At 34.7% G+C, this 22,668-nt stretch overlaps 1 protein-coding gene across 6 annotated transcripts in view; it reads left to right on the forward strand.

Moving 5' to 3' along the window:
* Positions 1-22,668, forward strand: part of sky (GTPase-activating protein skywalker) — a 149,322-nt gene that overhangs the window by 41,350 nt on the left and 85,304 nt on the right. For all 6 annotated transcript variants that reach the window (XM_068764756.1, XM_068764759.1, XM_068764762.1 and 3 more), the window contains exon 3: positions 574-776. In XM_068764756.1, coding sequence (XP_068620857.1) covers positions 574-776 — 203 coding nt within the window. The remainder of the gene's footprint in view (positions 1-573; positions 777-22,668) is intronic.

Raw genomic sequence — 22,668 nt, forward strand, 5'->3', positions numbered from 1 at the left:
GAGGCACGATAGCGTTTTATAATTTTTTACAATTTTTCTTACACAATTTTCTCTTATGGTATAACAATACAAGTAATTTATAACAAACATACATATAACAATACAATTAATCTTAACAATACAATTTGGAATACTCAATTACATATTGCAATTATAATGCAATACATCGGGATTGGAGAACTTTTTTTCGCAACTACGATTTTTCGTACGCGGAGACGCTCGAAAGCGTGACGTTCGGTCCGGATGCTGTCGCGCGCCCCATATGAATAATTTAATTTATTTTGGTTATAAAAACAAAGCTTTTATTGAAAAACGTTGAAGCGCAAGGCGAGCGCGCGACGTTCAGGCAGGCGTTCGTTCGTTCAGATAAACAACGTGAGCGTGACAGGTGCGGGGCGACAGCGCGCCGGCGCCGGCAGGCAGTGGCGCAGGCGCGCGCGCACAGGAAGCATGTGCGATGCGATCGTGCCGCCATGTACATAGAACCGGCCGCGTTCCGCGCGCAGAGCGACGATTCGCTCGCTCACGAAACACCCGTCTGGACGCAGTGCTTACCGTCACCCCTATTCGCAGGCAAGAAGGCGCCCCTCAAGACCTTCGACGAGCTCCAACCGCTCCTCCAGCAGTCCCGCAAGCGCGAACTCAAGCTCGTCATCCGCGAGAACTCCTGGCCAATCAACAGCCCCGTCCGCGCTTCCCTCTGGCCGGCACTCTGCCGCCAACACCAACATGGAAAGTCCATGCTCGACGGCTTCTACTGGGACATGGTTACGCAGGTCAGTGATCTTACGAAATTATTATTTTTTGTGTTATTAAGCGGGCTTATCTTGCGAAAACGTGTACCGAACGTCGTCAAGGACGCCTTTATTTACTTTGTTCATCGCCGCCCAAAGCCCGGACGCGACCGAGATATCTCGCCTCACGATAACGCGTCCCATTCAAGGTCGTGTAATTGAGAATGAAATTTTTAATCAGGTAACCTAATAATCACTACCAGAACGCCTCTATAAAACTGAATGAGTTTAATCAAGCGATTATAATCTTTATCGCAAGTAATCCGGGTACAAGTTATCGTTGTAATTCACTTGGCGGATTGCTTAAGTGTAGACTCCATTGTCAGTTCAGTGAGCGTACGTGACCGTCGTTTCAAGAAGAAATTACGGCGCGCAAGCCGACCGCGTCACGTGACCGCCGAAAATGTTCTCTAGCGCTTTTGTTGACTGCCGATATTGATTCGGTTGGTGGTAATGCCGAGTTGTAAACAAGATAAGATACCGTGTTTTTGACGTGTTGAATTGTGATTCATATGTCGTTTTAACTATAAGTTAATTACATACCCCTTTAGCGAGCACGGTGAAGGATTATGTGGATTAGATCTTATAGCATGGAGTCAAGAGAAGTCGCTGAATGCGGCCATTGTAAAAGCCTTAAAATCGGTATGATTACCTGACCTTTGGGAGAGGCTTATGCCGTGCAGTGGGCGTCTATCCGCTGAAATGATAATGTGTTATTTCTTCGTTATTTTCATAGTAATTTATTATCTGTGAGCTTATATTATACATTTAATACTCTTATCAGTCTCTCAAACGGTTATTAAAAGAAAGCTATTTAATTTTATATTGTTACACGTAATTTTTAAAATATATACTTAGGTGTTTTACGGTATCAAACAGAATAGAAAAGTTATCGCTTTTACCTTTTCTACGGTGGAAACTTCAAGATATCTATTAAAAGTTTATGCAACACTATTAAAAAGTATTTTTAGAGATTAATAAAGACAACATAAAAGCTTATTAAAACCCTACTAATGTTTTTGATGATAACATCGGCTTTAATGTTCCAAAATGATTGACATCCAAAATGATACAACGAACATAAAAAGATCACACAAAAAAATGTTAATGCTTTTAGTCCTTAAAGTTGGCGCTGCCCACCCTATTGTTTACAGAAAACTTTATACATAGTAAACAAGCAACAGAAAGCACGTGAACGGAATGAGTCGAATACGCTCAGTTTCTAATTGCATAACACGCCGCGGGCGGATCCTTGCGTCTGACATCAACGCGCAACGATAAGGCCTCCTGCACACTGTATACGTGCTTTTAATACGATGTTAGGACGTGATCTTTGGAGCAAAAAGCATTCTAAATACACAATTTAGAAAAACATGGAGATTAAATTGAGCTTCCTTATAACGCCATTCTTTAGCGTAAAATACATGGATACGAACTTGCCAAATGCATCCTAATCTAAAAATGATAAACATAGTTCGGTTATTTTTAATCTCTTACAAATATTTAACTGTAATATAATAATTTCAGAGTTGTTGTTTAATACTTACAGTTTGGCCTCCAAAGGAATTATTAATTTTATAGAGCCTAGAGCAGTATTTCCTGACGTGGGGCCCACATGGAGGGCAATTTTACGATTTTAACCATTTCGTTTTAATCAAAAATTATGTATGTTACATTGGGGCGTAAGATTTATCAAAAGGCTACATGTAATTGTTTCTACATCAAGTGAAAAACTTATACACATATATATTTTAATTAAAACTCAGAAATTACTTACAACGAACTGCAACTTTGTGTAGAATTTTAATTATTGAAGTAACAATTTAACCAGTAGGTCATATTGCTGTAAAAATAACTAAAACAGTAAATGCTAAAATTATTTGCAAACATTTGTTAATGATAATTAGTAATTGTTTGTGTCGCTGAAAATTGTTTTATGAATCGTATTCTGAAGTCACAGCCCGGACTTTCCGTTGTCTTTGTGTCATTGCCAATTCTGTGTTCCGAATTCAAGTTTTTTTTATTAACTTTAGCTTCTGTTATATTTGGTTAGGTATATGTTAATATTTATTTTATTCCTACTAATTTGAAGTAATGTCAATGTTTTAATTTTACGTTTTTATTTTTAAACATGTTAACAATAAACATAATAAAAACTATTTCTTTTCATACACTTGTATATTCGTGCGTGTATAGGGAGATTGTTTATAGTAAAGTCTAAAGGCCCTATAGGCTTTTTTAATTTTAATACCTAGATGTCAACAAGACTGATATAACAGTAGAGAGCGATTCAAAATCTTTTTTGTACCGACGATGCGTAGTTAATTATATTATCCAAAAACACTATACGTTCATAGTCTAAAATTATTTTTTTTACAATTAAGTGTTAAATATGTGTCTACCCTACAATTATTAATTTTCAACAATAACTCGATTTTACAACGCGGTCACGATGACATATATGTTAATAGTTCTGCGTCGAGAAAATTGAAAAGGTTTTGTGTGAGACGAGGACAGACATTTATTATGAAAATGTTTCTCACACATGAAATCAATTTATTCATGACGACCATGAAGAGAAAATCACGTGAACGGTAATGAAGGTTGAGACCGTAGTTAGTTCACATTAAAGGTTCCCAAAATTATCCATGGGAACCCCCGGGGTTCAGAGACACTACGGGGGTGAACGTGACATGAAATGTGGTCGTCAAGAACTCAAATACAGGCTAGACCTATCAGTGTAGGCCGATAATGTTTTAAGAAGTTCATGATCTATCACTAGTAAAAAGTTTTATATTCCATATTCAAAAAATTAAAGACGTTTAAAAAGAATCTAGCAGCCTTTGGTTTAAAGAGTTAAAAACAATTGCATCAGAAATTTTAATGATTGCATTTTGCCTAATTCATTGCATAGTTGGTTCGACGGGTTCATTGTCTCGCGCTAATAAGATCAGTGGAATAATTGTCTATTTAAACTGTTCGATCGTGACCCTTTTTGCAAAGTTAGTCGCGTGTTACGCCATCTGTTCCGCTGCTGTGTATAGCATCGGTTACCGAGGTATCGCGCCTATCAATTTTTCTGGTGATCAAAAGTTTTTTTCAACTCATCACTATCTTTTCTGGCTACGTGACCGAAGAACTGAATAATTCGTCTTGTGCATATACTAAAATGCGGGTGGACCCTTCGAGTTCCATTAATATTGATGTGTTGGTTTTAATGAGCAGTTAAAATATGTATAATAATATTTCCCCATTCTTTGAGATGTGTATGTTGGGTCAAGGTAAAACATCAAAGCTTATCAATACGCGAGCTTTTAGCGTTATAAAGATATATGAATCACCAAATGTGTTGCTCTATTTAATCAAACAAAAAATTTCGTTTAAAGCATTACAATAAATTTATTACAAAAATTTTGCTATGTACGAAGTAGTAAACTTGTTTTAGTATTAAATGAGGGTTATTTATATTTTGATGAGCTCGGAGAGCCAATAACTTAAAAGTGCGGCATCTATCCGTAGAGATACTTAAATATCGAGTTAAATAATAAAATAATAAAAAATACGAGTTCCAATACATCTTGTCAATTTTTGTCACAATTTTCTGGCTAAAAATGGCAAAGGTAGGCAACCTTTTTTCTCTAAATAAACAAGGTAAAGTACAAACAAGATTGAAAGACCCAAAGACCAATATACCCAAAGGGTTTTTTAAATATAAATATTCAAAAGATTGTTCGATATAAAATTAGCTTTAAAAATATACAAAGTGTATCAATATTTGGATTTATGTCACTCCTGAAAACTTGCATTTTCGGTTTTATTATTTTATCCGGTGGGGCCGATGTATTGTTTGTAGCATTGAAATAAATAAATATTTATTAATTTTATTCGTTGAAGTCGTCAAATAGACGCTAGATTTATCCGACACCCGTAACAAAGTGTTAAACGTTTATATAAATATTTGCGTATCCAAATAGCATTACGAGTTATATACTAATACGTAATAGGTACTTTTTACTGAAAATTAGTTCATGTGTTGTTATAGTCATGTGTTAAAATTTTTGGATTCTTATTATTGCTGGTGACCATCACAGCTTAATTTTAAATATATATATATATAGTCATTCAGTATGTTCAAATTCTAGTTTCTATAAAAATTGGACTCTTATTGTCCTTTACAAATGATTATAATATATTTTTTTATAATATTCAATTTTTAGAGTAAATTAGTAAAATGAAAGTTGTTAGTATAATGAAAATAGAAAAATAATAAATATTTTTACATTATATTAACTCTATAACCTTTTTAATATCTAAATTCCATTTATAAATAAAAAGTGACGTTCAGACGGCGGTAGACGTCAATGGAAAAAATTAAAAATGCAATGCTTGAAGTAATGGCGTCATTATTACAACAGAAAAAAAAACTTTTGAAAATTCATGTTTTGACTCCTTGAGGTAAAAATATCTCAACCTATTTCGTGTACATAATATATTCTAATATATTTTTAATATTTTATGCATAAATAGTAAAAAATTGTCGGTAAATATATTTTTTTTTAACGTCCATCTTTTATTTTGTAATTGAAGATGAAACTTCAGCAAGTTTGAGAAGCAGAGAGTTGAAGGCGTTTAGCCTAGACTTATTTTTTTCATAACTAAGCCGATGGCCGTTTGGGGCAGAAAGGTTCTTGACTGTCGAACACGAGCAGGTAGATTTGGCGTGGGTAGTTCCCTTTATAAGTGGACGGATGATATAGTTGACGTCGCGGGAATTCGCTAGATACGGGCTGCGCAAGATGGATCAACCTGGCCATCTTTGGAGAAGACTTATGTCTTGCAGTGGGCGTATATCGGCTGAAAAGTATAAGCTTTTGGGTCGCTTAGGCGAATGCGCAATAGTGTGACCGGGCGTAAGAGTTACGAAGGGCAACTTCAAACAGGAATGTCTCGAAGTATGGTCATCGAAAAACCTGGATTTGATCGGTGACTCTTTTCATTAGCTCTTCTATAGAAAATTCTATAGAAAAACATATCTATAATATCTCAATCAGTAAAAAATATAAGATTGTAATGACTTTATCAAAAAGTTGATATGAAATTGGCTTTTCATTCAATTATTTTCATCAGTTTTCTCTACGCTGTTAAAGTGCTCACGTATTATTTCTCGGAATATTTACACGTAAATTACGAATAGGGACATGTTATTTTAACAGACATTTTTGTCAAGGTACGTTTATTTCTTTAATACTAAGATTGAAGCATTATAATTAACTTAGTGTAATACATTTCTCATGCAGTCACGTAATGAGAAAATAAGTCTTAGATATTAACAACAACAAAAATCTATTAAATTGTATTTTTATAAAGGTCGATTGTTGTAAAAGCTAATGTATAGCTAGCTCATATGTTTTTATTTAAAGCATTTAAACCACACCGTACACCCTATTTAAAAATCAATGGTTTTAGAAATATAAATAACGTAATGGTAATATAGTAAAAACGCTTTATGAAAATTCTAATTAATTAAAATATAATAATTATCTATTGTATACTGTATTAATCTCTGTAGATTCAGTACTGCGAGAAGTCAGGCCTGTCGCATTTTAATAAAAAAAAAAAATTGAAATTTTTCAAAGTGAATTTCAACTAGCTTAGCTTCACTTTAAAAATCTGACAAATAATACGCGTATATATATTGCTTCCATACCTTTTAAATTTTATACATCTATAACCAATCAACCTGTATTAATTGTTTTAATGGAATTATAAAGCAATCAAAATGACTTCCATGGGAAATCTAGTGTTAAGCTACGTCACTGTATGGAGGAAAAAATGTAATTCAAATCTATTTACGATGTTTATTGCGCCATCTCATTCCGCTTATAATTCCGCTGACACTTGTCTGTATTGTTATGTGAACTCGAATTACGTTACGCATAGTTAGCGTAATAAAAGGACGCGTTGGCCTTGGCAAATATTTCTTTTGATATTACTATCCCATTGTTTTTATTCTGCACTTGTAGAGTTTCGTGTGTTAATGCACTCGTGTTACAAAGATAAGCGCGCATTTCATGGGAACGATTCGTATGATATATTTAATGGTTATTATTGAGATATTTTTATTTATCTTTGAACTGGCTAGACTAAAATTTTGACTGTTAAAAATCTTTAATTATTTTGTGATAAACGGAATTATTTTTTTTAAAATTGCGCAAAACGTTATTGGACTACCATTCATAAAATTCAATACGCATGCTTAAAGTAAATTGACGGAAGACTTATTACGAACATTTAAATGACAAGAATCTTTGGCAATGATATATCCGACATTAAGTGTATGTGTATTAATCAACTGCTATATTAAAGTATATTGTTAAACTTTTTAGATGTATTGTTGTGGAGTTTCTTTCTGCTTCTTCTGTACAACTCTAATATCTTGCGAAGCAGAGAAGAATCTACAATATGTTAAAAAAATTTTGTTAAAATTTATTCATTTGTTTACGTACTTCATTCTATTTCAAATTCTATTTCCATTATATTTCAAATGAAGGTAATTTGACATGACGTGAGCAAAGGATTAATTAACATGCCCATTGGGGACAAACCCTACTCCAGGGGTGTCAAACTCAAAAAGTAATTTGGGCAATTAAACACTATGTGGGCCGCAAAAAACAATGTTACACAAATAATAGAAGCAAATATTTTTAATTTTCTTAATTAACATATGTAAATTTAAATTATTATTTACGTCTTGATACTTGATATCTCTACTCTGATACCATTATTCCTAGAAAGATTTTATTGGCCGACACTTAAAATTTGCTCAAAGGTATTTTTTGACGTAGTCGCAAAAACGTTAATCCCGGGCCCCGAGTTTGACTCCTCTGCCATACTCGTAAGTATTGTATGAGCTTCTGAAATAAAAATCCAGTAAATAATATAGTTAAAAATAAAATAAATTATATCGCAGCGATCGCAGGCCGCAGGTTCGATTCCCGGGTCATAATATCATATAATTCACACTTTGTGCATTAATTATATATGATTGCCACTGCTCACAAACAAGTTGCCACTGCGATCGTCAACCCGACTGCTATGCGTGGCAATTATGGTATATCTCCTCATATATATCTTTGGGGGTGGTTTATGCCTTGCAGTGGGCGTCTATGGGCTACAGCGAGAACGAGTAAATTTAACTACAATATTTTTGGCCATACATCTTAGAGATTGAAATGGACACCAAATTTATAGTTAACTTGATGGAAGTGTTTACTTGTAAGCGACTAAAAGCTTGCGGGGTGTAAATGTTCATCAAGTCATCATGTACTTGATAGGTAGTAATTTATTTTTGAAGTAATATTTATAAATAAATTCACGCATGTTAGATCGGTAAAATGTGGTCTATTTTAAACAATAAGTGGTAGGGGTAGAAGATGATGACACCTTTTATTTGAAAGTCATCATTATCGTCATGACACATTTTGATTCACATTGCGCCATATTTCGTAATACCCGCGGTTTCTTCCGCGCGTACTGTATGAGCAAAGGTTAAAATGAATTATATCTTAAAACATGTGAATATATACTTTGATCTTAGTTTTTATTTATGGCATATTTTTGCTGAATCCTTTATGTTGGTTTTCTTTGAAAAATTGCGTTTAATTATAAAAAAAAATTAGGATAAATATGTTTTCTTTTACTTTTGGATATCGTGAATAACCAAATAAACACAGACTGAAGAGCTTGAAAAAATAGCACAACGATATTCAGTAATGCTATATAACGTAGCGTCTGTTTTATTCCATGTTATTTTTTTAATAAGCGAGTATATTACTAGCATATTCTATGCTCGAATTTTCACTCGTTTTTATTCGGGTAATATAAAAATGGATACTGCAAATGTATAAAATTCAAAATGCAGGAGAATAGTTTCTGTTCGTGTCTTTGCGAGCATGAATGAATATAATAGGAAAAACTGGAAGTCCGCCTTACCCTTTTTAGAAACTTCTGTTCGAATTTAATTTCATATTAAAAATCTGCCGTCATATTTTTGGTTAGACGACGCTATATAAATGATTATTTAAAAAAGTAGAATTAATATGTTGGCATTAAATGTTCTAGACTGTTAATAATAAAAAGTTGTATTAAATTAACGTAAAGTTGTAAGGTGATTTTGGATAAAGGTTAACTGCGGTATGACTACTGCTTACATATGGTCAAGCAAAATACACCCAAGAAAATGTTTACTCTAGTAAAGAAATATTCAAAGTGTATTATTTAATAATTCGCAATCGGTCCATGTGGTATTACGGCTTGGACATTCTAGAGAAGATTTGTACCCAAACAATGACACCAAGTCGAGATCCGGCCTTTCGAGAGGGGCATAGTCACTTCATGTAGCGTTCGGTGAAACTGTAGTATGTAGCGGTCCAAGCCTAGGCTCTTGAAGTTCTCTACTTTTGCTACGTTAAAATAAGTTTTAGGCTAAGCGCTCTATGGCCACTGCTTTCTCGAACTCGCGGAATCTGCAACTGCTACTTGGTCAGTAGTCAAGTAAAAAAAAAAACAATGTAGGACTTTAGGCCTGTGCCAAAAGTCCTGAGGGAGCCTGGTCCTAATTAAGGTATAATGTTATCATAAATTAATTTGAGCATTTAGATAGCTTCGGCTGACGCACAATAGAGTGACTATCCTTAAGGAAACCTTGGATTTTTTTATGGCCCCCGCTATTGGGGACCTCTCCTTCTACCCCTCATTTAATTGGGAACAGGGTTTTGTATTTCTTAATATTTTTTTTCACTAGAATTTTCGTTCTCGCCTTCCATAGTTCATTCCATACACAATATCTTTTTTCCTCCTTCTATCATTCTACAATTCCATCTTCAATCATTCCATTCCTTTCATACATCCTCAAACACTTCAGTTATCACAGTTTTAATTGGTTTAATTATTTTCTCGTGTACATCAATTTTACCACGGATTTATTTTACAATTGTTTTTTTTTTATATCAATGAATCTATTTTAATAACTTTACAATGTTTTATTCACCTATGTTTTGTTCTTGTCTATTGCGTATTGTGCAACTTTCCTAAAGAATTTGAGGACGCACTCTCATTCATCCTTTTCCATTATAATGGAGGCAAATGTTGCCTCCTCTATCTTTTTGCCTAGTCGGCATTCGGTCTCATATTGGAGCCCTCCAAATGCGGGACATTCTGCTAGGGACTTGGATTGACTTGGGTGACACTTCGGTAATACCGACACAAGGGCGCTCGAAAAGATCGAGCATCGACTTGGTTGTTAATACCTGGCTTATAACACTATCACCCTTTCGGAAAGCGTTAGCGCTGGGAAAAGCTGGCGAAAGAGACTCCAGTAACGCTTTATCTAGAATTACTAGTAGGGTTGGCGTCCATTGATATACGATCTGGCCTTGTTTCCGACTAGACTGCTTGGTTGGCTAACACCTTCAGAGATCTGTCCTTTCAGGCGGTTCTACCGACAACTCTCTGCCACCGGGGCGTTGCTATTTATCCTTCTAACAAAACTCACTAAACTCCTTTGTACCCTTAATTTTATTTTATACATTGATGTGGTTTTACAATTTAGTCTGCCATACCCATATGTATTATAACCGTATTAGATTTTATTGATTAAATAATTAAGTAACAAAGTAATAAACCTTCGACGTGTACACATTTTCTCGTGTTAAGGCACATTGCGTGCTCCAGATACATTACCGACGGTTAATGTAATTACGTATTAATCCATTGCGGCTGGACTTTGAGGTCACGCAATGTAATGAGGACCCTGAGAGCCCTTCTGTACACCATTATTTAATTGTTGCGTATCTCTTGTTGTTGCAAAAATTATATGAAATACATTTTCACTATTTTTCTTATCGTGAAAATGAAACTCCTAGTAATTATAAAATTTTTCCTGAATTTTTCTTTTTGGTCTCGGGCAAAGATTTTAAAAATTGCAGGCCTTTTGAAGGTAAAATAGAGCCTTATTATAGAATTAAGGATTACATATAGATCTGTGCCTATGCGATGATTAGGTACGTTCTGTAAGACTGAGCTTCACTAGATTATATCATTGAACTTTTAAACGAAAATATTACATTACGGTTTTATTTTATAACAGGCCAGAGATATTTTATCACTATTCTTTATAATCCGTAAGGCGAGGACCGAATAAAAACGAAAAAGACATGTAATGAATCATCTGGAACAGAAACAATGTATCTGTTTTATCATTCGAACGCTAATATTAAAATAATATATCAAACTTTATCAAAAAATCTACGACTTCACATAAAGCAAGTTGACTTCAAATTGACGATCCAATTTCTAAGTTCGACGTCCACTGGACTATGATCGTTTAACATCCGAGTACGTAGCGGCGGATTTTCAAAACAATGTTCCAATTCCATTTGGCAAGTGTCCGGATCGCGTTGATTTATCTGCTTATAGACAATGTGTGATCTTCATACCGCCTTGAATTGGATGTAGTTATGCAAACAATATCCAAACTACACTCACTAAGGTTAGAGTAAAAACAGTTTTTGTTAAAAGCTTATTATTTTTAAAAGGTTTAAGTTGGCAACATTGTAGTGATTTTTATTTGAGGTTCAAAAACTCACTGCAGTATATGCAGTGCAGACGTAAATTAAGTTTGAATACGTCAAAGTGAGCATCCGGCTCGATGTGAATACGACTTGTATTAAAGTAATAAAATATGTGGATCTGTCACCCTCTTACAATAAATAATATTTAAAAATGTACGTATGTGACAATAATGTTACATTTATTATAACATAAAATGACTAGTAAAATAGAATTGTGGCTTGATTCGAAAAAGTTTAAATTTTTTTAACGCATTTACCGACTGGCATAGGGAATTCGCTCGTGCAAGTGATGATCGTTGGGGCCGAAAGGTTCTCGTGTGGCAACCATGAACCGGAAGACGCGGTGAAGTGAAGATCGCGGCTAGTCACTGGATGCGAGCAAAACAGGATCGGATATTGTGGTGATGTTTGGGGGAGGCCTATTCCTTGCAGTGGGCGATCATCGGCTGTAAAGAAGAAGAAATGGGAATTCTTCATAGCGCTCAGATGACCGCCGGGGGCTTAAGTTTCTAGAGTGAAGACCACGGACCGGCAAACGCAGCGGAACGATCATCCAAGTCGTTGGACGCATGCTGCTTAACCGATTCTTTTGGAAATCTATAACGTAGGGCAGCCAGCATTGGACGTGCTATACCTGTCATAATTATAATGACATTATCGAATTGGCATCGTTGGATGTCGTATCAGTTATGCTCCAATGATTTTTATTTGCAGAGCAATTGCTATAGGTTTTTTTTTTCTGCGTGGTGACTCGTTTTAACTATTTTGTAGATTAATCACTTTTGCATAACTACGTCCAATTATTTGTAGTGGCCAACGCCGATGGCCTAGGATGCGGTGAAATCTAGTTGCCAATGGTTGTGTGCTAGGTGTATGCCGTATGATTGCATTATGAGTTTTATTAGTTCGGCGTATGCGGTTGGCACGGCCTCAACTTCGGCCCGTTCACCTTCGCTTGTGCGCTGCTTCACGCACACAATAACATTATTATATATCGTGAACAAACTATTTTATTTTCTTTTCTCTTCTCTTTCATTTCGCGATCCAAGTTAATTTGATATTTTTTATTTATATTGTAATTACAATTATATACTCTAAATATATATATATATATATATATATATATATATATATATATATATATATGTATACACCTGTATGTATGTTTGTATGTACACGTTAACTACCTGCTACTTTTCCCTCTTATATTTCCATACTGTAGTTGCTTGAAAGAAATTTAATTTTTTGATAGGATCGCCCGTTGTACTTTTCATTCACTATTATGCAGCTTTGTATATTTTCTATATATATATATATATATATATATATATATATATATATATATTCTGTCGTGTAAGAGTAAAAAAAAATATTTCATGTGTTCTAAAAATATAAACAAGATACACGAATTTCACGAACGAGCCTGTCGGGGCTGATGGCAAGATCGATGTCTTACCGTCAGCCCCGACCGGCTGATGGTCAATGAAAAATGCAGGTAATTAAGTTAATAAAAATAAGCGGGCTTTATTGTGCTATAAAATGAAATAAAGAACTGGCTAGATACAGATTCGTCCTTCAGGTGGCATTATAGTTTATTTACATCACTTTTTAAAAGAGCGTCGAACCGTCTAGAACTTGCCTACAGTGCTTAAGAATTGGTTTTGAGGAAGACCAACAGTTTTCGACAAAGTTAACGACAAAGATGTTGTAGTCGGCACATTACCGTGGGCTCAATTAGAGTTCATAGTGTAAATACTAAGGGTTTTCGCAGTGTTACAGTCTAGTGTTGCGTTGTTAAATTGTTTGCAAATAGTATACATCCGTGGCTATTGTTATCTCAGTGCCGTGAATAAATACATCATTTGTGTTCAAGTTGTATTTTAATTCACGCCCACACGTAAGGCACGCATAATTACATTAGTTTTAACTATGTTGCTTTTATAGTTATCACTTATATACACACAATTTTATAGACTCTAGAATCACATAGAGTTCCCCTATTATGGGGTCTTTTGACTGAAAGCTTCGGGTGTTATAAAAACGTTCTGTAGTAACCTCCAATAAACTTATGCGGGTTTCTTATGTATGACACTTTTATTCTGCTGTTTTGAAGTAAATATGTTTTATCGTAATAACAGAAAATTTTTACAAAATTTGAAATTCTAACTTGTTGATTATAATTACGCTAATTAATGTTTTGCACCAGTCTGCTAAGAGCGGTGTTGCTTAGTCTCTGTACATCGCGTTGACCTATGTTATTTAAACATTAATGTTTCTACTAAGAGGTCATAGACCTCGAGCGTGGGAGTATAGTGTGTTTGTTCTTTACCGTCTATTCATTCTACTAATAAATGCAAATTACGGGCGATCGTATAGATATAACATGATAACGGCGTATGATCAAATAAATAAACCTCATAGATATGAGAATGTTCTACAAAAATTAGGAAAGAAATATCATTTGTCAGGACGATACGGTAATATTCCACTATAACACGGTAAATTAACCCCATATAACGCGCTCATTTGACCTCGTAAAGCGATACGTACAAATGATTCACGGATGGCCTTTGTCTTAAAAGGGGTTTAAATACTAAAGTAACTCGACTATAACAAAACAAAGGGTAAATGGTAATAAAAATAAAAAGAGTTAAGTCAATTATCTGTGTTATTTCATAAATAAAAAAAATGTTAAAGCAAAAATGGTAAATAATAAGAGCAAATAAATATATGCTGCGAATTAAGAACCAAATGTAATGAGGAATGCAGACGAGGAAAAAAAAGGCGACGTGTGGAAGATCAGAATCTGAAGAATGTAAGATTTTTTGAAGGGTGTGGGGAAAAGTGAGAAAGGATTTGTAAGGAAAAAAGGATAAAGAGCAATAAAATTTAAAAATAGTAGTAAAATTAAATAAAAAGTAAACAAATATTTATACCCGCATTCTAACGTTCCTGCTCTAAAGGGAGAGGAGAAAAAAAATATTAAGGTAAAAAAATGGTAGTAATGAAATGTGTGTGTTTTATTAAAATTGTTATCATATCAGTAATATTTAATGGAATCATGCGAGTCCATCCTAAGTAAGAAAAGGACCAATATTTAGCCACTTCCGCACATGCAGTGGTAGTCGTGCAACAAAGTGCACCGCACTCCTGAAGATGCCCCGTGGAGGGGTGAAACACGTGTTGAGTGATTTAACGGTGGCAGTTGTGTAATTCGCATTGTTTGCCGCATACGCAATTATCAACCGGCTGGCGGGCGGTGCACTTTGTTGCACGACTACCACTGAATGTGCGGAAGTGGCTAAATATTGGTTCTTTTCTTAATCATATCAGTTGACAGACGCCCACTGCAAGGCACAGGTCTTTCCTTAAAGTCGCCACGATGACCGGACTTGTCTGCATCCTACGACTTAGTATACTTTTTACTATATCATTGGTTTACTTAGTGGAGGGCATAACATCGCGCATATACAATTTTAAATAGGAAAGAATAGATCATAATAAATTTCACAGGACATAAATTTGTTGTGGGTAATCTTCTTTTAATCTAATATCGGAGAAAATCTTATTTCGAATATTGTATTGATGTACGTGATGTATGATGAAGTATTTATTTGGATGATATGAACGAGTTCTTATAATTAAGCGCAGTATGCAGTTGTACTAAAATTACTTGAATCACTTGCATTCAACAGTTACGACATATCGGCTATTTACAGTATAAACAGCATTCTAAATTTATATGCAAATATTTCAATATCTCATTTCGGTTGCTAACCGTTTGCATTTCACAGTAAAGCTAAATGCTAATCAGCGGCGCTATAAATCGCTCAGCAATGAGCTAATATTGTTATTCTCGTTATTTAATAATCTATTTGTGGAAACAATTAAATATTACTTGTTACTGTTAGAACAAACACTTTACTAAAATACATACATAATTAATTTTATTCATTAATTTACTGTAAATATTATGAAGATAAAATAGAAATAATATCGAAGTAATGTTTGCGGTTTTATCGCATTCCGCTATTTTTCATAGATAATCTATAGATGTGTATATATATATGTAGATATATACATATATATATATATATATATGTATATATATATATGGGTTGAAAAAGAGTTTTATTTTAAAAGCGAGGTGTCGACTAATACAATCCATGGAGTATTTTAAACGATTCTTCATCATCATAATTTTAGTCTTAGAACGCTAGCTGCGAATAGGCTTTCTCTGTAGATTTCTAACAGCACTAGTTGGAAGCAGGCTGAATCTAGCGACAATGTCATCTGTCCAATTTGTGAGTTGATGTCGAATGCTGCGCTTGCTATAGTGCCTTCACTACAGTATCATAAGGCTCTAGGCGGAAATCTGTTCTGCACGCTATGTAAACTGCCACTTTTACAAACAATTTAAATTTTGAAATTGTTTGACGTGCCGCACGGAAAGTAATACTCGTTAATTATCTACAAAATTATATTTATAATAAACATAAGAATATAAAAATGTGAAATTGGCGTTATTGGCCTATGGAGTTTGCTGAAAAGTCAGAGGTCGCATGTGAGGCAAATAAGCTGAATATTTTTGCGGCGCAATATGAGTCGAGTTTTTGACGCTTTTTTGTTTCAAAAAGTTGAGCGATTTCGACATCGATCGAGACTTGACGCGTTCAAGACACAAAATATTCTTCAAAATACTTTGGCTTGAGCCAAATGTTATTCTAATTTTTGACAAACACTTGGCAAAGGCAGTCCTAGCAAACAAAGGAAAAAATAACTTGCCTTTGCAACGCCCTGGATTTTTAAATGACAATATATATGTAATTACTATAAATGTGAGAAACTTTTAATTGTAATAGTAAAGTTAAAACCCAACAATAAATGTTTAATATATTGAATTTGACGATGAGGGGTGATATAAAAAGAATAAGTTATTGATATCTGTGAAACGTAGCATCGGACATTCACTCATAAGGTGGAGGATACACGATTTTGTTATGGCCTTCGGAAGATTCTGGATGCATGCCCAAATGTCAATAAAGTTGTTCAATTAAATTTAAAAAAAAAATATGTTAACTCCTTTGGAACGTGCAAAACGATGGTATAATTAAATCATACAATGTCCATGTAAGTACGGGCACTTCATGTTGCTTACATTACACGTTTTAAATTAGTTGAAACTAGTGATTTTGATTAGGTAGAACGATTTGCGGAAAATGAAGACTAAGTTAAATCGACATGGAGTCTGGAATTTAAATGTAAAGTTCAAGAAAATCGGTTTAAATAGTCGAATAAGGGGGCACTTGTTATAAATTGTTTATATTAGGGGTACTGGAAAGTAATGTTGTTTCTGTCGTTCCAACATATTATACAGAAAAACTGATTGATTTTTACCGCTCCGGCATTGAAAATTTGTATACTAGATGGCAAAAGGTTGTTGATAATGAAAGTGAATATATTGTTGATTAGAAATAAAAACTTGTGAAAATTGTAGTCTTGTGAATTTAACTTAATATAGCGACATTACTTTCCGGTTCCCCTAATATCAAAATGGCGAATTCTAGTAACTGTTAAATTGCCTATTCATGTTATGACTTAAAATTACACTTAAAATTATCCGAACCAATGCATATGAAGCGCAAAAATCAATACTTATTTGTATTTATAGTCATAATACATGCTCGATTTCTGTCCCAATTATGAAACAATAAATTCGTATATCTTTAACACTGTCGTTAAATAACATAATACAAAGCGTAAAAGAGAATAAGCTAAAATATAAATTGCGAAGTATCTTAATTAAACAGAGGTCAAACTGAATTTATAAAGAGGTGATTTAGCGACGCGGCGGGTCCAATTAAACGAGGACCAGCTACGACGGCAGACGTAATCGCATTACGCTAATGGGATTACGGGATTCAGACGTAATCCCGCTAACGACTTCGCTTGTGCAATAACTACGGCTTAATGCTTTTGATTGGTGCTGATTTATTGAAATGCAATTAAATGATCCAATGATTATTGTTATAATATATTTATTCGGTGAAATGATGGAGAAATGTCAGCTTCTTACCTGGTCCGTATAAAGTGATAGAGTTCGGAAAGATAAGAAGAATCTTCACGTCCAACAACGGTGTCTTAACCATTTGAGTCCCATACGGTATTTTGATAAAACACTATTGAAGAATCCCAATCAGCGCGATCGCGCTTGTTGTATATGTATCACACTTAATTTGTGTGCGATATAGAAAAATAATTCATCTAGTATGTTTTGATAAACACGAATGCTACAAATTGTAATTGTTACTCTCTATTTAAATTATTTGTTAATAATTATTACAAGTCTGTACGATAATTTTTTTAAAAGGATAACAACATAAATAAAAAAGTAATGCATTATATTTTTATAGTACGATTTTACCTATTGTAAAATATACTGTTTACTCAAAAAGGAGCTGTATGACTTGCGTAAGTAAACCCTGAGCGCTTCAAAATAGCAATTCGTAACGCACCGTCAGTTGTCCACAGTACCCGAAATGTGCTGGGCTTTCTCGACATAAAATCTGAACATCGCGATCGCGCTGCTTGGAACGGAAGAAAAAACGGTTAAGAAAGTAAGTCTTCGAATGTGTTACCAGTGATGACTTACGGCATTGAAACGCGGTCTCTCACTCTGGATCTAATTTGCAAGCTTAAAACGAGTCATGGAACTCGAGATATTTCCTTGAGATGGGAACATGAATACATAGATCTGTAGACGTACGAAAGAATCTGACAGCCCGGCTATTTAGCCCATAGATTGGTAGGTTAAAGTGGCAGAGAAGAATATCCAGCCACAAGGTCGACAGATGATTAAGTATGAAGACCGCTTCTAAACGGTCCTAATGGAAATCTTTAGAGGTGACCTATGTTTTTATATAATGGTTTCCGTTTTTGGGAACCTCTCGTTTCCTCTGCCATGTGTGGGTCAGGAAGGTTATATTTAGGCTAAATAAGTTTTCTAGATTAGTTTTACAATATTTCTTGCTTTCCTTTGTTCCTTCACATGTTCTATCTTTCTTCATTTGCAAATGTAGGTAGTATATGCTAGGGACTTTTTATGCAAAAATGAAATGCCGGTTACCTATCGATGTTTATTTCACAGTTTTTAAATCGCCACCGGTTAATTCAGCCATACAAGTGGCTCTCAGGAATTGAACCTGCAACTAACGATCATAAATCCCAGCCAGTGGACTACTGCTACCCCATTAATATGTATGCAATTATAAAAACCTAGTTATGCAACCTCTACAATGCAATGTGACAACGTCATTCCTCGCCTATCTCATCAACATCAATTCAGAGCGACCTATTATTACACCTTCCCCCTCTCTTCCCCTTAACACACCCACCTACACGCACACACAAATGTGTTGACGTGACAGTGTGTTGTTTCTTCTGAAACTTGACCTAGAACAATTGATTTACTTTTCCATCTCGTACTATCTTGTACGCGTGGGAGCGAAGTATCAATCGTGTTTTTTTTGTAATTTGTTGCCTCGATTGCCTTATTTACTATTCATCGGTTTGTAATTTGTATCTTACTTCGTACTCTGTGTTCAATGGATTTTTACATTTAGAAAAGTGTAACTACCTATCGACATTTGATCGTAGTACTACGATTGAAATTAATCGATTTTGTTATTCGAATTTCAATTGTATTGCTGACTTAATGTTTTGGAGTGAAAATCATAGACCAAGTGCAGCGTAAGACGTCCACCCGAGGTAGACCAATGACCTTGGCAAGGTCGTCGAGTCGTCGGCAAAATCCTGGATGCAGGCCGTTTCCAACAATAGGTCCTCTATTGGTAATCTGTATGGGAGGCATATGTGTTGAGCTGTGGACGGGACTACGGCTTTATTGTTGATGATAAAACTATTGAAATTTATATAGTTATTCGAGTTTTGATTGTATTGCAGACAATTATTTTTAATAAAAATACATAAACAAATTCAGTCAGTGTTACGGTTTATTTACGATAGTGAGCTTTGATTCTAAATTCAGCTCGGTAACCCAGTTGCAGGTTTAACTTTAGTTTGTTCAGTTTAATTTCCTCTACGAAGATCAATATTTTGGCCAGGTTCTATATTTATCATCTCCAAACAAACACAAAGCTGCCAACCGGGCGTTATTAAGGTGCCAATGTGTTGATCCGCTTCCTAAATATAACCCGACGAATTGAACGGAGATCTCATTGAGGACGCCGCGTTATATAGCACCTTCGCGATTGCATTGTTCGGCGCATCGCTGTGCTATTCCCGGTCTTGGCATCAAATTTGACGCAAACAACGCCGGCCATTTTCAAAAAGCCCAGAAGGCAATTATTGTCTTACATAGGTAAGAGCGGCGTGTGCGGTGGCCGCGAGCCAAGTCCGAAAATAGCCGCACACTTCGCTTTCTCACCTCCGCTACATGACGATCACGTGCACCGCGCTCGGTGTTACCATTGATGAATTTTACATTATTCGCATTTATTCCTGTGATGGCGACTGTTTGTTTTAAATCGCTGGCAACACCAACGTTCCAAGAAATCATCGTTGCATTTTGGTTTCTGTTTTGAATCAAAAGTAGGTTTATACCCTTGTTCATTCACTTCGATTGTTAGTGGAATAAATGAATGTGATATTTATTTAAGAGTCAAATATGTGTGACTAGTTTATGGCGTTATAAAATACGTTAATTTTGATGAAAAAAACTTATATCTAGAAGTCTAAATTGTTATCTAATTATCACGAATTAAAAAGCATTTAATTATAAACTAATTGATGTATATACATCGATAAGAGGACTGCATGTTGAACAAGACATGACCATGAGAAGCATGTACATAAGCAAGCACCATCATCATAGATGTGCTAACTCGCATGGACTTATGTAATCCTTTTTTATTTATTTAATGCCCCCCCTCCCCCTTGGGGACCCAAATCTGTTTTGGGTACATAGGGACTATATTTACAAAATATATATTTTTTCATCTCATTATTTGCGTTCTCGCTAGAATACTATACAGGTTTACATTTTGTTCTGTTTTGCTTTATTTATATTTCTCTGTTTGCTTTTTTCTTACATTTACTTTTTTATTTTTAATTTCCTATTCTACTTATTTATTATAAATTGCAGGAAATAAATATTAATTAGTTGATAATTTATTATAAATGCGCTGCACATTCACCCGTCTATAGCTTTTACACCTTTAATAATTCACATTGTTTGGAAATAAAGCTCGATTTAACCTATCGTGAAATTTATTTATGTACACTTCATGAACACCATATATAATAAGAAAAAAAATATAATTTATGTAGAGGTACAAGGGCGCGGTCTAATTGCTCGAGGCGTTCTCTACCAGAAAACCTTTAGATGGAGATGAAGAACATGAAGGAGAGGGCCAGTTTTGAGTGTACATACATTACTACACATAATTGCATACATACATATTTACATAAATACATACACATAAGCAGAAACATTGAAAACATAGATAGAAAATATTAGTAGACTTATTAAAAAGATGATTAGATTTACTTTAAGGATGACTCAGAGTTTTAAGAGGCAATGTAATTTAAGCTGACAAAATCGTGATCTGTGTGAATGAAATTCGAAAAAGATTTCACGCATCAGCGAGCGCGTCCTTGTCCGTCAGCTGACCGGGCCGCGAGGCGGGCGCGCGGGCAGGAAGCGAATAAGGGTACCGGCAGACGGCGCGTTTCCTGCATTTCTAAGGCGTCGCGTGAGTCCCACGTTGCCCTTGGACACGTAATACGAGCGGTTTGTTTTCGGCGGAAGGTCACTATTGCCTTAAGGCATTTACAGATGACGCGGGTCAGGTAGTATAAAACTCGTTTTAAGTAACTAAGCTTTAGGTCGCTTATCGGATGCTCCATGTAGTGACCAGCCCTAAATTCCACGAGATATCTTTGTTATTGTATATTTTTTACTTTGTTTACTACTTAAAGTAAACACGGGTCTCAATTTCATGTACAAGAAAAATATTATTTCACTCAGAAAACAACGACATTGTATGTTTTTTACAGATGTAATGTAATTTATTTTAAAACACGTTATTATGTCATTGGCTATGTAAATGCGTTTCTGGGTGAATACAAAAAAAAAAATTAAAAATATACTCGTTATTATAGGTGTATAGAATATCTTTTATTACATTTAATTAGTGAATTTTATTGTAAACTTTATATAGAACAGAGGACTGTCTTAATATTACTAAGCGATGTTTAATAATCAACATCATGAAAAAGTATCAACAAATATTATAGAGAAAAAAATAACTTTAACTTATTTGATCAAAGCGTGATTATAATTTCAAGTAAGCCGCGTCCAATTAACTGTGTCATCAAAATAATTATTTAATTGTTATAAATCTTGAACATTTAGTACTTTTTTATTGGAAACAAAGCATACGTATTAAATTAAGCAACCATCGATAATTACGTTTAAACATTACACAAGTATTAGAAAAAAATTGAATCTGTTTGGTCTAGTACGTTTTACTTTATCGTTTCAAACACATAGACGCCCATAGGGGTATATATCATAATCGCCACGCTTGGCAAGCGGATTGGCGATCGCAGTGTGGTATTATTGAATTAAAACTTGTTTGTGAACAGTAGCAATCCTATATAACTAATGCACGAAATGGAAAATATATAAGATTGTATCCCGGGATTCAAACCCACGACCTTTCGATCGTAAGTCAATCCTCTACCGCTGGGCTACCACTGCTAGAAAGTCTTCTAAGTTACATAATGTTTACGTTGATAATAAAAATGTGCGGTTTTATTATTATTAAAAAAATGCGTTCATGGTAACATACACTAACCAACACACACACATAATAAAACTTTCGATTGTACATATTAATCGTAAAATCTGTTTCTGCATGTACACATATAGTATTAACACGTACATATTTAAAACATTAATATAGTTTTATCTGACTGTAATAACATTGAACGTATAGTGCGTGAGATATTGCGGTAGGAGCGGGTAAACGTGTTTGCGATTTGAAATTCAATCAGCTGTTCGTACGACGTGCATCAGTTGTGATAGAGCGTCGTATCTCGTCAGTCGAACTATGACTACGTACACAGTTACCTCTGCTTTCGTTTCTGTTCGACTAAAGCTGCATGACGTTGTTAAAAGTTTTTCAGCAAGAATTTCAACAGACAATGGTTGTTGTTTC

This window comes from Battus philenor, unplaced genomic scaffold (assembly GCF_028537555.1).
Source record: "Battus philenor isolate CCGP_79_NKW_IND1 unplaced genomic scaffold, ilBatPhil1.0.hap1 SCAF_2, whole genome shotgun sequence".
NCBI lineage: Eukaryota > Metazoa > Arthropoda > Insecta > Lepidoptera > Papilionidae > Battus > Battus philenor.